We start from the raw sequence: 16056 nt of genomic DNA, 5'->3' as shown, positions 1-16056 counted from the left end.
ATAAGGGTTAGAACACACCGTGCGGCAGGCACAAAGTAGTGAATTCTTCTGCCCACACCGGGGCAGATGTTAATTTACAAGTTGGTTGGTTAGATGGAGCATCTCATCAATCTGTGCAACCTCTTTTGCACAGCTGATTACTGAAGGGGCTTTCAACTGCAGTCTTCACTGCGACAATGTTCATCTTTTCGCACCTCTCTAAATTTGTCATAGGCAAATAATCCCCCATTGTCAGGTAGGACTTTAGCTGGCACCCCCCGGTCCAGTCCCCATCAATTTTGCCATGATTTTATCCACAATTACTCTTTTGTCTTGACCATGACTTTAGCCACAGTCACTCTTTTGCCTTTGCCATGTGTTACTGTAGACAGACTGAATCTTGCTGCCATGTCTATGAATTGCGAAATAAAGATATTTTTATCTGTAGTTCACAACTTTAAAGCCATTGCTACTATTTCATTAGTCTCAAGCTTAACAGAAAGCTTACAGTAGGCAGTGTTGATGTCCTCTAAGTATTACATACTCATTAAGTACCCTTGCATCTTTTAGTAGGATTTTGAATCTATGGCAAAAGGGATGAGAAAAATTGCTTTTCTTCTCTCAAATTCCTATCACCTGATGCATTGATACTTTTCTAATATCCTCAATGAGATGGTAGGTTTTGTTAAAGGGATGTAATAATGTCCTGATTGAGTAAATTGCAAATCTACTGACCTTACAAAGACAGCTACCATAATGATGTTCCATATTTAACTTCACTTGCACCTTTTTGGTGGATGGCTTGCTTAACAGCAAGAATATCTGACTAGGTACTACTCCTGTGTTAACAAAGTGGTTTACTCCAGCTATTTTAATGTGGAATCACGCTCTTTTCAATGGCTTTAATGTTTGTCATCTGCACCCAAAATAGCTGGTCACTTCAACATAATCCTTACTACTGATGGAATCTAAGGTTCCACATATTGCAAAGTCGCAACCACTGTCCAACATGGCACAATTAAACAAATCAGTGACCAGCACACCTATTAGCACGATGGAAGATTAGACAGATTCACAGAGGGCAGAAAAGACCCTTGGGCCCATCTGGTCTGCACTGACAATAATTACCACTAAAGGCACACTCATCCCATTTTCTTGCATTTGTCCAATATTGTTGAACGTTATGATGTTTCAAATGCTCATCCAAATATAGATCATGGAGATCAATCCCTTGCTTAGTTTCAATGATTCCCTCTGGAAAAGTTGCCACCAGGATTGTTGAGGGTTGAAGGTGCAGAGGTGTAATTATCTCATATTCAGCAAGGTGGTCTGCACAATCTCAAGAGTAGAAAAGATCAAGAGGCTGTCAAAAGGCAGTGTTCAAGTGCAAATGGTGACTGAGTCCTTTGACACTTAATGCGTTTAAGATCTTTGAGAATGGGCTCATTTCCCAAATAAAAAAAATCTTTTCTTTTTGGAAAAACAATTTATCGTATTTGACTAGGTTGCAACATTTATACCAACCTAGACAGTTATAATTGTGCCTTTGGTCTACACCATTTAAAGGCAATCACACCAATTGATTGAAAGAAGTGCATTAATTGCAATAAAGCTTGCAATGGGCATGTCGCTGTAGGGGGCTATTTTTGTTCAACTTTATAGGTACTTGTGGAAGTAACTTAAACAATACATAACCCTTTACTGATTAACTTTGTAGAGAAAGCATACAGTGCAAAAGATGCTGCTTGATATCCAAAAGCCTCAACTTCATTTTGCTCTTTTGACCCTGCCTATGCAGTGAGGATTCCACACTGTAAATTTTACTTTCTTTCCAATTTCACATTTGAATTCCACACGAAGATCAGATTGAAACATTGCGAATAGTTGGACAGAAATAACCCTCTCCCCCTGCCCCCACCTTCAAGTTTCTGGTTTAGATCCTGCTGCTGTTATTTTGCAGTCGCTCCAGTAATACAGAAGGTTTGGCTGCTTATTCCCAGGTGACAAAATTGTTGCTATTGATACAGCAAGTGACATTAAAATAATTTTAAAACATTAGGCAAGTTGTGGAGCTTGCTGAGGAGTTAGAAAAACATTAGCCTTGTGTTTGTACTACACATGTTTATTCTGAGTTGGGATCACTGAATGACTGTCACAAGTGCAAGCAGCCTATGAATCAAAAGAACTGTGTGACTATCACATGAGCAATGTGGGCACACTTCCAAATTCCGAACTAGCAAAACATTCTACTTCCAGAGGCTTTGCTCCTATTTTGCCACCCCATGTTAAATTATACAGGCGACTGACAACCAGTCTCCATCCAGTGAGTGGCTGAGCTCTGTAGACCAGGAAGATCCCAACTTACATAGTTGAGCTAGTTAGCCAATGTGGCAGCGTAGGGAGAGGCTGCTGCAATGGAATTCAACCAACCCCAGCTTACCAAGCGGAAAACTGGACAGAATTCCTAATCACTTTTTACTGACCTCTGACTGGCAAGGAGCTTTTGTTGAAGTCAAGATCAAACCTGTCTGTCATTCTCTTGCAAATCAAATAGCCTGCCAACACTCAGTCCAGACGCAGACATGAATAACAACCAACTGGGCAAAGTACTGGAGGGCAATAATTACCCATGGAAGTATACATCAGCAAGAAATTCACACCTTTGAGGGAAAATGGAGAAACGTGGTCCAAAAAGTATGATATAAAAAAAAACTCGTCACGGCAAAAGCTTGCAAATTCACTCACCAATTTGTACCTGTTCTCGTTGGCTCAATGCCACAAATGCTGAAGTGTCATCTATCCAAGACACCTGGATGTTACCTGAAATAAAGGCCAAATGACAATTAGTGTGAACTGTACAAAATTTATAGCATACAAAATATTTAAAACAGGATAAACATATATTTCAGTTTCTATAAGATGAGGCATAATTTTAAGGTTTTACCTATTTAAAATTGCCCATCCAACCCTACAGATAGATGATTTGCTCTCAACTTGTCTTTAAAGGTGCATACCATTCAGTCACATATCTCTCAATCGAGGTAAATTAGTTACTTATACATTGATGCAAGGCAAGAACCTTCTAAAAGCAAAACTGTTGCTCCTTTGTGCTTTGTTTAACATTTCCATGGGTAAATGTACAATCTGGTAAAGTAATGCAGTGATTCTTAGACATTTTGATTTAAGGACCTCTTTTTAAATGACTTAGTAACCACAGATTACACCTCCAATCTAAAATATACCAGTTAATAACCAAAGTGCTGCATGTAAAGTGCATTTACATGATGCTTTTACAAAAAATTAGTCTTTATTTATCAGTGAGGTGTGCACTTGCTTCTGACCACAGAAGCAGGGAAAGAGGGAGCAGAGAAAGAGTACTGGGTGGTGTGGAGACAGAAAGAGTCTGAAACAGGCACAACATGCCTCCCACAGTCACTCATTCATTTACTCGAGCTCAGGATTTCTCACATTGTTTCGCAGGCCTCTAGAAAGTCTCTATGGACCACCAAGTGCTGTCCAGTTTGAGAAACACTGCAGTAACGACCAACATCGTGGGGAGGTGATGGCCTAGTGGTATTATCGCTAGACTATTAATCTAAAAACTCAACTAATGTTCTGGGGACCTGGGTTCGATTCCTGCCACAGCAGAAGATGGAATTTGAATTCAATAAAAAAAAAAATCTGGAATTAAGAATCTACTGATGACTATGAAACCAGTGTTGATTGTTGTAAAAATCCATCTGGTTAGCGAGTCATAGAGGTTTACAGCATGGAAACAGGCCCTTCGGCCCAACTTGCCCATACCACCTTTTTTTAAACTCCTAAACTAATCCCAATTGCTTGCATTTGGCCCAAATCCCCCATACCCATTTTACCCATGTAACTATTTAAATGCTTTTAAAAAGATAAAATTGTACCCACCTCTGCTACCATCTCTGGCAGCTTGTTCCAGACACTCACCACCCACTGTGTGAAAAAAATTGTTCCTCTGGACACTTTGTATCTCTCCCCTCTCACCTTAAACCTATGCCTTCTAGTTTGAGACTCCCTTACCTTTGGGAAAAGATATTGACTATCTAGCTGATCTGTGCCCCTCATTATTTCATAGACCTCTACAAGATCACCCCTCACCCTCCAATGCTCCAGAGAAAAAAAGTCCCAGTCTATCCAGCCTCTCCTTATAACTCAAGCCATCAAGTCCCGGTAGCATCCTAGTAAACCTCTTCTACACTCTTTCTAGTTTAATAATATCCTTTCTATAATAGGGTGCCCAGAATTGCACACAGTATTCCAAGTGTGGCCTTACCAATGTCTTGTACAACTTCAAGATATTCCAACTCCTGTATTCAATGTTCTGACCAATGAAACCAAGCATGCTGAATGCCTGTTTCACCACTCTGTCCACTTGTGAGTCCACTTTCAAGGAGCAATGAACATACTAATAGTTTACTAATGTCCATTACGAAAGGAAATCTGCTGTCCTTACCCGATCTGGCTTACATGTGACTCAGATCCACAGCAACGTGGTTGACTCTCAACTGCCCTTGAAATGGCTTAGCAAGCCACTCAGTTCAAGGGCAACTAGGGGATGGGCAATAAATGCTGGCCAGCCTGCTACATACATGTCCCATGAATGAGTGAAAACAACAGGAAGGTCCTGCATCCATTCCGTATGCTCTCACTCAGACACCACTGGGACCCAAGTTCTGGTTTGACATCAGAACTTGGTCCAAAAGCTGTCTTAAATATCAAAGCAAACATCTCCTATCTTAATTTCACTATAATGTAACCTAATCAAGACATCTGAATGATTAGAAAAACTATTATAATACAGCACTGAACCAGAGATAGGGTAAAATATTTAAATAATGTTCAGCAGAATGCCTTCTCAGCAATTAAGCTAACATTTTGATATATCATTGTATAATTTTAGAATTATGTGCAAGAACAACTTAGCTACATTCTAAGTCTGCAATGGGACCAAACAACAGTATGACCTATGAGAGCTACAACTCCTGAAGGAGGACAGCATGAAAGGTAAATTCACTAAATCAAATCAACTAATGACAAATTTAATATCTAAACACACTCTTCATAGTTTACACTCTATTCACAAAACTAACTTCAGATCAAAAAAATAAGTGGATTCCACTTCACTTGAATTCATAGCAAAGGCACTGAGTATTTATGTGCTGACTTTCAGTCTGGTATTTTCATTGTGTGTATACAGAGCTCAGTACAGCCCAACTGTATTTAGATTCTCCAAGCCTTTCTCCTTCTCATCCTTACCACTCATATGAGAAGATGAGAGACTGGAATTCAAGATGCAATGAAATCTGCAAATTGGCACGTGTGCACTGTGACATTAACACAAGAGGACTTCGTTCTGCATGTATATTCCTATTAGTGGAGAGATTTCAGTCAACATCCGCCGCTCCACTCTGTCGAAAGATCAGGTTTGGGTGAAGTGGCTGCACAATAAATGTGAATGCTGGAGTGGGATTGAACAAGTTTGACTCACGAGATCAGCATTTCTACAGCACTCCTAAAAACACTAAGCATCCATTTGAAATTCTGTCAAAGCTCAACTAGTATGAAAACGAAAAACAACAGAACAGTGTGCTTCCAGTACTTGTTTACTTGCACCGTGTGTTTATCCAATTGACTATTAATTTACGAGCCATTTATTACACAATTTATTTCAAAGAACCTTTTACCACAACTCCTCTGTACCAGTGCCTAACATCCTTTATGGCAAGATATCTCTTTTCAAACAGTGCATCATTGATTTCTCATTATCAGTCCCAAGCCAGGAAGTCACATTCTCTGGCTTGAAGTCCACCAGCTGAAAACTGCAGGACAAGCAAAAACGCAGAGTAATCTGAAACCACGAAATTACAAGGCATGGTCAGTGAATCATTGTTAGTGAGGAAGCACATGACTGAGAGCCAAGAATTCCAGGATGTGAGGAATCATGTGACTGGCAGTAAAATAAAAAATTGAAAAAATTAAAATAGGAAAACACATTTATAAACCATACTACCAACACTAATGTTTAACATTTCTCTTGCGTCTTCTTATGCCAAACATCTTAGTCAATCAAGGTAACCTAGCAATTCTATAGTCATTTGCAGAGTAGCAGCTGGAGATCCATCCACCTTGGTGGGAAGTTTGTGGGCACTGTAGAGCAGAACATGGCGGACAACAAGAATCACATTAGCTCTTATCCCAGCTATATTATGCCCAAACAACTCAAGCTCCATTGGATTTTGCTGGCAGAGTTATGATCCATAAAAAAGTGTTGACTGCAAAGAATTCTCACCAGGAGACTTTGTAAGCCAATTCACTATTTTTAGGCACATGGGTGATACTGGGAATCAAACTGTTTTCTCTTGGATTATGCTCAAGATGATGTAGCTGACCATTAGGAAGAAAAAGGATAATGCTGTTTTGGCCTTAAACGGTCCACTGAATAAAACATTATGGAGGAATTTAAAGTAATAATTTGAAAGAGTGCATCAATTCTAATTTTAACCTAATACCAAAGCAGCTTGATCTTAAAGTTATGATTACTCAAAGGCACTGGGCCTATGTTATTTCTGAAAGATTTCTATTAAAGTTGCCATCAAAAAGAAAATAAATTTCTTTTAAATCTGCTGAGGAGTGGCTGAAAGAAGGGTGCATTTTTCTAACAGGCTATGGATGGATCACCAATCTGTCCCTGCCAAAGCATTTTTGATCACTGATCAAAGACCATCACAGTGCCAAGCTGCACACCAAGTTCTCAAACCCAAAAATCAACTGAATGAATCAACTTAATATAAAGATCTAAGGTCTTAAATAATCTATTTTCTCTCTAATTAAACATGTAGTTATATCTTTTGATCCGTTATCCATTGTTCACAACTGTACAAACATGTACATATCATTACTTTTAACAATGGACAGACAGGAAAGGTAAATGTTCCCATTCCTTAGTGCTGTGTAACAATTCCAGTGTTAAGTACACACATTACTGAAACAAGGATTGGATAGTCCTAAATGGTGATGTTTTCCCATGGTTATAGGAATGAGAGAAGATAAAATTCTCAAAAAAGGAGGCTATTCTGAAACCAGCAGAATTTATGCATCAATTGTATTAACAAGAACCAAAAGAAAAGATCCTGTATGGAGGTTGAAGCCATGAACCTATTAAAATTATTTGGGGAGCTTTTGTAGATATGGTTTGCATTCATAGTTTTCCCACATTCCAACTCTACTGGATCTCTTCATTCCATGTGCAATAACTAAACGGTTTTCATTGGTATAAACACCATGGTCTTTAAATTTGAAGCATGCATTTTTTAAATAACAGCAGGTTACAGATCAATAAATCAGACCATGGGTATTATTTCTGCATTTAAAATATGTTCTGTCACAATTTGCTACTGAATGACGACATCAAAACACTATTTTCTCCTACAGAAATACTTGATTTAGCCACATGGTTGGCTCCACCAAGGGACACTGTGTGGTGTGCACGTCATTTAAAAAGCTAGCTCAGATTGAGAAAGGACATAGATATCATTAATGTTGGACTGGACTGGGATGTGTAGAGATGCCAAAAAAGTCTCTTTTATTAATTGCATAAAATGTCTCTTTACGACAAACCATAAGTTTATTTTAATAGGCCAATTTTGGAAGATAATGATCAACAAAAAGGTGGAGAAGGTGGAGCCGGAGGTTTAAACCCATCATTTTAGCTAACCAAGTTGCTAAGTTGCATCAGGCAAAACTAGCCGCCACTCAAATTAGGTTGCAGGATAAGTAATTGGATCCTACCGAAGGCGCTGAAGAGTTGGTAGAGGTCACTGGTCTTCCACTCCTTGGGAAAACGCACGTGAAGAACATGGTCCCTCTTCGGTTGCACTGGAAAGCAAAGAATAAATACTGTAATGCCTAATCATAGAATGTCAGGGATTCAAAACCTGGAGGAGGAAAAAAGTACAGTTTGTTCTCCTAACATATGAATCAGTTAAAAATAGACGCATATGTAAGAAAATAAGTGCCAATAACTAGTCACGGTCTAATCCTAGAACAACTGATGGCCTTTATTATTACAAAAAGCTTTTCATTACTTCCAGTGAGCTGTTGTATAGATTCTTCCTTTTCCCTGGAGCTTGTCTAACATTCCTTCCCAGAAAGTATCCAAAAGATACTTCAGAGAGCAACACACTTTAGAGAGAAAAAAAAACACATGACCACCACATACTGTACTGTAATTGCTTCAATGCTGGCTGCATGTGACAGTAAATTCTTTGGACAAGTTTTGCTGGAAAGGTACAGGCTGTAACCACATTTGTACGTGCTATTGCACATTGCAAAAGGATTCTATTTCACTTTTGTGGGCAAACAATGATGTAGCATTTTAAGCTAAGCATTAAGTTTCTTTTAATGTGAAATATTTCAAAGCAGGGTTTGGTTATAGCACAGAATTATTACAATCCTCAAAAGGGCTACCCCTGACTATATGATTGAACATAAATAGGAAGTTATTCTCAACGGCATGTGAGTATTCGCACTATACATTCTTGTTCCAATGCTGTACTTACAATCTGGGCCACTCAGATTCAGATAGGGAATGTCAATGACTCTCATTAGAAACAGCCTGCGTATAAAAACAAAACATAGGAGTAAATACAAATTTATGAATCCCAATTATTTCTGGCTACAGAAACTAAATTCTATTTGAACACAATTTACAAGTTGAATTGAAGCGATCATAATTAAATGTTACTACAAGTTTCTATGGAATATTTTGGTAAATTAAACTGTCCAAAAGAGTTAACGTGGTTTAAGAGCTGCTGGCGCAATTCGGTTAGGAGCATTTGCTGAAGACAGAGTGTTGTCGGGATAGTGATAGGGACTGTATCACATTACATTAATTTGTTGCCATATTTACATACCTGCTGCAAGACATGGGGACTGTGAGTTAGGTCATTTAAAACTAATTTGTCCTAATCTACCACACAAACTGTTTCATCCTCTCCATTTGGATGGCAAAAAAAAGGTAACCCTCAAATTCTGAAAATAGTATTTTCTCCACCTCTTCAAATTTCAAAAATGCAACATAGAACAAATTTGCCACATTTTGTACAAATTTTTTTTACATCATGAGAAACTGAGCAAAATAAATCAGAAAAATGACAACTTAAGATAGGAAGACACATATTTTGAAAGTCTTTGAATATCAAAAAAGTTAAGTTCAAACTAATGGGTGCAATTCCTATAAAAGATCTTCTGCTACAACTAACATAACCACACCCAATCCTCGAAAAACAGACCTGGCAAGCAAGTTTGACATAAATCAGGTAGGGGCTTGCTTTGTTATCTCAGTAAAATAGGATTACTTACTCAATACAGGTTTTATTCACCAACAAAATTTAAAGACTTGATAAAATAGTCACTCAAGTATTGCTACTAAACCAGTTTGTATTGCTACTAAATAATTTTGCATCTGCCATTTTATGCACATCAGCAAATCAAATCAAGAGATACTGGTTGTAGAAAATGACAACAGTTAGAATTAAAAACTTTCTGTGCAAGTTTATTTTCCCACAGCATTTTTTGCCAAAACGTTCATAGTTTTCAATATAGTAAGAAAGTTCTCTTAAAGGGTTTGTCACTATTCATCAGTGCCTTTAGTTTCCTTTCCAGCTTGGAATTAAATATTCTTCTCCCCGACATGATCGAGGATCAACAGCAATCTCTTTTACATGGCTTAAATTATTGGCTCCAGATCTGTAAATTTTTAGACACACAAATGATAAAAATCTACTTCATACCACACACAAGGGTCTTGCACCCTATAGCCATCGTGTCAATGGAATAGACTTTAATTTTCCTGATGAACTCAGGAACAATGAAACATTCTACTATCCCTTTTTACTGCTCGGACTGACAAGGAACCAAGGTTTCATCTACAAAAGAAAATCATAATATAGTACTTTCTTTATGTAGCACGTGGCAGCAGGAAAAATAAACCCAATATTTTTAGACAAATTTAAAATACATCTTGTAACTGCCAAATGCATTTTAGAACTGCCATATCTACGTCTGTTCAAAAAAAAAGTGCAAGAAAAGACTAGCGTCTTTCATTTCCTCTGGATGTCTCAAAGCATTTTACCACCAATTATTTCTGAAGTGTTTCTTACATTACTGCTATAATGTAAGAAAACCTAGAATTTGTCCCCCCTAGCCTCCCCTGAACAGTTAAAACCCTTCCTATGCAACTATGAGCTAGGACTCAAACTTTACGTGCAACATGAATAGAATAGCTCGTCAGAAAACAAATAATCAACTCTTGTGCTACTTACAGAACTACCCCAGTAGTACAAATGCTCACTATATACACCCCAATCTCAGTAACAGAATAGCATTATAACTTTACGCAGGAGAAAGTAGGATTCAGGGTAAACCTACAAGCCAAGTAAAATAAATCTACAGATAAACATAAATCCAGTGCACAACACTCACAGATACTTCAGACAGTCATCACAGATGAGAGAGATGTTAAAAGAGTTGCAGCTAATGTTCTGAATAAACTCAGTCTCACGGCCCTACTCCCACATCATTGACAGCCACAGCAACTCGCTTTTACACAGCATTTTTAACTTCATAAAATGCCCCTAGGTTCTTCACAGAAGGGTTCCCAAACAAAATTTGACAAAACCACATGGCGATGTTAGAACAGATGACCAAAAGCTTGGTCAAAAGGAAATAAAGCAAGAGGGAGGGTTAGTGAGGGAATTCCAGGGATTTAAGGCCTAGACAGCTGATGGCGCAAGGTTGGGGGGAATGAAAATCAGGGTTGTGCCACAGGCCAATGTTGTATGATTGTAGATACCACAGGCTGTGTGGTCAGAGCTAACAGAGAGGAGCAAAAACTGCTATAAAGGCATCAGATCTGACCAGATTTGATCACTGTCTGTCTAGCATGGTGGTGGTGGTGGTGGTGGTGGGGGGCGGTGGGAGGTGTGAAGAGAAGAAGAGAGAGGAGGAGGGAGTGTAGACAGGGTCAATGGATAGGAGGCTGGTTTGCATGATAGATTGGGCTACAAACTCTACTGTAGCTGCAATAAAATTGAAGATCAATAATTTTTTTTTAAAAAATGAACAAAACCAACCCTAGATTCAGGCAAGATTAAAAGTTCAAGCTTGGAAGTGGCTGACCTCTTATCTGATCTGAGATGATCAGTATCAATTGACAGAAACTGATTTGAGAATCAAATTTTACTTTAGATAGCAGAGATTGTTTGGGGTAACTGCTATCTGTTGTGATAAGTACCAGAACAAAACCTCTACCTTTAATTCCAGAAGTAAGGGATAAAAACAAAAAGGGGCTTTGTCATTTTGAAAAGCTCAGAGGTATATTTTCAGACAACAAGACTTGCTCCAGGTGAATTAGTTTACCCAACCCTGCAAATGGACATTGTGGCAGAGGATAGAAAGAACATACTTTAGCAATATTTTGAACTACTACTTCAATCTACACGTGCCACACGTAGTATTGCCTGATCAAGCCCGAAACAGCAATGGTAGCCTGCTGCTCGCAGTCCAAGATTATTGGCACTTTAAGGTGTGTGTGCATAAAATAAAAAAAACCCTGATTAGCAACTGCAATGTGCTAAGCACATGTGTTGGAATCATTTTTAGGCTTAGGCACATATCGCTTTCAGAGAGGCAAGGGAGGAGAAAAAAAGATCAACTTTAAACTTATCCTTTCATTGTAAGTAAATGTTAAGACTTCCTTTTCCTGGCCAATTTATTTGCAGGAATTAAAACAAATACCTCTCTCATTTTGGACATTGGAAGAAAAAAAAATTATTGACTACATTTTCAATCTCCAGGGCATTTTTACTGTCTTTGAATAATAAGACCTTCCAAAAAGAATCAAGAACTGGAATGATTAATTTACATCACCAGGAGGTACCTTATTAGCATTGCCACCATGTCTTGCTGCAATTCAGTAAAGGCTGAACTGCCAAACAACAACCCCAGCATACTAAGGAAGAAACCAAACCCTCTTGGCAAAGACAATTTTGAGATACTCCACCACATATCGTTAACAACTTGCTCAAAAATACAGCAAGCTTTGCCATGGTGAAAAGCTATTTTTTTTTAAACATCCAAGTGAAACACAGAAAAGCTCATTATATACTTATTGCTTCGGCAAAGAGCAAGCTACATCAAATTTCTGTAGAAAACTTAGATAGTCAAAGAGTACCAAAATTACATGCAATGGAATAAATTGTCATAAACATGCAAACTTTCAAAAAAATGCTCTGATTAATGCTTCTACAAATCTACATAAATAACAGCCAAAATGCAAGCCATGGTGTACAATAAAATGTTTTGCACCAATATATTCAATGATTAAGTTCAGTCTTTAGCCAAGTTTTACCTAATGCACCAAATACTACAAAGTTAATTTGAAAGATTTTGATTAAAAATGTAAAGTCACACAAAATGAGAGAAGATTAGACATCAATAGATTCCATACTACTAGAAGTAAATGCTTGCACTTTCCAAAGTAAGAGAGAAGGATGGTCTTGCATTGTAAGAAATCTCACAACATCAGGTTGAAGTCCAACAGGTTTATTTGGTAGCACAAGCTTTCGGAGAGCTGCCTCTTCATCACTTATCTGATGATGTTGGACTTTAACCTGGGTGTTGAGACTTCTTACTGTGCCTACCCCAGTCCAACGCTGACATCTCCACATTTTTGATTTGATTTATTATTGCCACATGTATTAACAGTGAAAAGTATTGTTTCTTGCGCGCAAAGCATACCGTTCATAGAGAAGGAAACAAGCAAGTGCAGAATGTAGTGTTACAATCATAGCTAGGGTGTAGAGAAAGATCAATTTAATGCAACTTAAGTTTATTCAAAAGTCTGACAGCAGCAGGGAAGAAGCTGTTCGTGAGTCATTCGGTATGTGACTTCAGACTTTTGTATCTTTTTCCTGATGGAAGAAGGTGGAAGAGAGAATGTCTGGAGTATTTGGGGTCCTTAATTATGCTGGCTGCTTTACCGAGGCAGTGGAAGTGTCGACAGAGTCAAAAGATGGGAGGCTGGTTTGTGTGATGGATTGGGCTACATTCACAACCTTTTGTAGCTCATTGGTCTTGCATTGTGAGAGGAGAGGGTTCCAAGGGATTCTGTATCCTGCAAAGGCCCTAGGAGTTTTGGGGAGTAAACCAGAAGTGCAGAAATATGATCTTGTGTCCAGAAGTCAAAAGCCTGGCAGAACAGAGGGGAACTGTCCTGATGAGCAAGTGTCGCAAACCTCCCAAAGCGTGTTTGGGGTGGTCAGTCCTAACAATGTCCCTATTTTAACAGGCCTGGTCTCATTTTGGCTGCTGGGTCTCAGATTTAACTACAGTTGGCATCAACCAGACATTAAATGGAGGTTCTGGCTGCCCTCTTAGAGCAAGCAAATCTTCCCAGTTCCTTGTTCCTCAATCAATGCCATCAAATATTTAAATTTGCAATTTAAATCAGTGTAATTTGTTGGACTTTGCTGTGTGCAAATTTCTGCTGTAGGTTCCTGCGTTACAACAGTAACAACAAAAATAATTCATTGGTTTGGTGGTGCCAAGGTGTATTTATATGCACATAAATACACAGTCCTCCCTTCTTTCTAATGACTCACTGCAAGTCCCAATGACTCACTCAAAAGCAGGCAAGCTAGGTTGGTCTGTAGTGTTAGGCTGTGGCATTCCCAGGGCAGGGGGTGGGGGGGTGGATTTGAACCATCAAATTCAATATCTTGATTCCCCCCTTCCCCGCTACATCCCTTGATCCTTGAGCCCCAAGAGCTATATCCAATTTCTTCTCAAAATCACAGAATATTTTGGCCTCAACTATTTTCTGTGGTCGTGAATTCCACTGATTCACCACAGTCTGGGTGAAGAAATTTCTCTTCATCTCAGTTCTAAAAGGTTTACCCCTTATCCTCAAGCGATAACCCTTACTTCTAGACTCCCCCACCATCAGGAACATTCTTTCTGAATCTACCCTGTTGTTAGAATTTTATAAGTTTCTATGAGCTCCCCTCTCACTGTTCTAAACTCCAGCGAATATAATCCTAACCAACTTAGTCTCTCCTCATGTGACAGACCTGCCATTGCAGGAATCAGCCTGGCAAACCCTTGCCGTACCACCCACTGCAACATTTTCACCTCCTGCACTATGTTGCCACAGGTAGCCAACCCCACAAATAACCATTGAGTCAAGTTAAGTGCATGACTCACGAGTAACTGGAGTAGCTACTCTGCCTTTCTCAAATTTCCATTGCTCAACACTCAACTTGCGCTCATCTCCTGTATTTTCTTCAATGCATTTAAATACCAAGTACTAATTCCACAGAAATAAGTTTTCCAACGATAAAATCATTAACAAATGTAGTGATACAGTGAGATTTTCATGGAATAGAAAGCTTAATTTCAACAAACAAAATTCCTCTTGCACTTGCTGACTACTCAATCATTATTAAAAAGATTCTTGTCATATACCCTCAATTTAAATTTGCACTTCAGCGACAGCTCAAGAGACAAGTTTGAACATGGACTGAAGAAAACAGCCCACCTTCAACAACCAATACAAAATGACTCGTTGGGTAGAATCACTCACTCCACCAAGAAGTTCATGTTAGGTTACAGATTCACCACACCCAACTGATCCACAAATAGGTACTGAAATCAGAAGCTGCGACCAGCTCATTCAATGCACGTAGACAAGCAACCATGTAATGAAGGGGACAACAAAAAAGACAAAATGCAATAAAACAATTATAAGGTGAAGGATCATACATATCAAGCTGTCCATAGATGTGCAGGTTAGATGGATTGACCATGCTAAATTAAGCCTAGTGCCAGGGGGATTAGCAGGGTAACTATGTGGGATTATGGGGATACGGCCTGCGTGGGATTGTGGTCGGTGCAGACTCGATGGGCCAAATAGCCTCCTTCTATGATTCTAAGCTATGGTTTCAACCTAATTCATGAATCTAAGAAGCAATATTTTTCACTGCATACTAATTAATACACATGACAATAATAAATCAAATCAAAATCTGCTTGCCCTCATCTATCTGATTGAAACTGTTGTAACAAACATAAACTGAACATATTTGGAACATGTTTTGAGAGATGCAATTGAATGGAGGGATGGTGGCAAACTATTCAATTACATCTGAAACAGCAAATGATTTTTTTGAATTGGCTTAAATTGAAGAACACAAATGACTTGCTCAGCTTTCAAAAACGGATACTTTGGATTGTGAACTAGAAAGCGCAATCGTCACCACTTGGGATCTGAAGGCTGGGAAACGAGCGGTATAATGGTATAGACCCAAACATCATCCACAAAACGATGCACAATCACTGAAACGTGTTCAATTTTATTTGTGCTGCAGACATAAAAATCTTGCATTTGTATAGTGCATTTCATAACCAGGAGGATTTCAAAGTAAATAACGTTCAAGTGTAGTCACTTGTAGAGGAAACACGGCAGCCAATTTACACATGGTAAATCCGCACAAAGGTAATCTGTTTTAGCAACATTAACTGAGGGATAAATATTGATCAGGGAACTTGTTCTTCGTGCTGCAATCTCTCGTGTCCACCAGGAGGTAAGTCGGACCTGAGCTTTTTTGTTGCTTCTAAAAGACGGCATCTCTGACAGTGCAACAGTCTCAGTATCTCACTGGACAGTCAGCCAAGATTTTTTACTCAAGCTCCAAATTGGGACTTGAACCCACAGCTTTCTGATCCTAGGCAAGAGTGCTCCCACTGAGCCTTGATTGCATATACTGCCACAACCCTAGATTTAAATCTGGAAAGACTGTCCTGGATTACAAAATAGATAAGCGCGGCAGAGTTCAACTCTTCCATTACTGAAAGCTTTGTACACTTTGAGAATTGTTAAGTGCAGTATCTCAAATACTGTGATCGATATCACATCGTCAGCAGAAACCAATCAATTGCCATAAACTATTCACCACGAGAGAAAATTCAGCACACAAACAGGTGTAG

At 38.8% G+C, this 16056-nt stretch overlaps 1 protein-coding gene across 3 annotated transcripts in view; it reads right to left on the bottom strand.

Moving 5' to 3' along the window:
- parn (poly(A)-specific ribonuclease (deadenylation nuclease)) overlaps window positions 1-16056 on the bottom strand; it is a 113266-nt gene that overhangs the window by 50832 nt on the left and 46378 nt on the right. For all 3 annotated transcript variants that reach the window (XM_080206895.1, XM_080206897.1, XM_080206896.1), the window contains exons 19-21: window positions 8571-8626; window positions 7801-7887; window positions 2725-2799 (exon numbers count right to left, since the gene is read on the bottom strand). In XM_080206895.1, the coding sequence (XP_080063021.1) occupies window positions 2725-2799; window positions 7801-7887; window positions 8571-8626 (218 nt within the window). The remainder of the gene's footprint in view (window positions 1-2724; window positions 2800-7800; window positions 7888-8570; window positions 8627-16056) is intronic.

Source organism: Carcharhinus amblyrhynchos, chromosome 18, assembly GCF_965287045.1.
Source record: "Carcharhinus amblyrhynchos chromosome 18, sCarAmb.v2.hapA, whole genome shotgun sequence".
Lineage (NCBI taxonomy): Eukaryota > Metazoa > Chordata > Chondrichthyes > Carcharhiniformes > Carcharhinidae > Carcharhinus > Carcharhinus amblyrhynchos.
The sequence above is the reverse complement of the archived record's forward strand: the minus strand, read 5'-3'. Positions and strand labels throughout refer to the sequence as shown.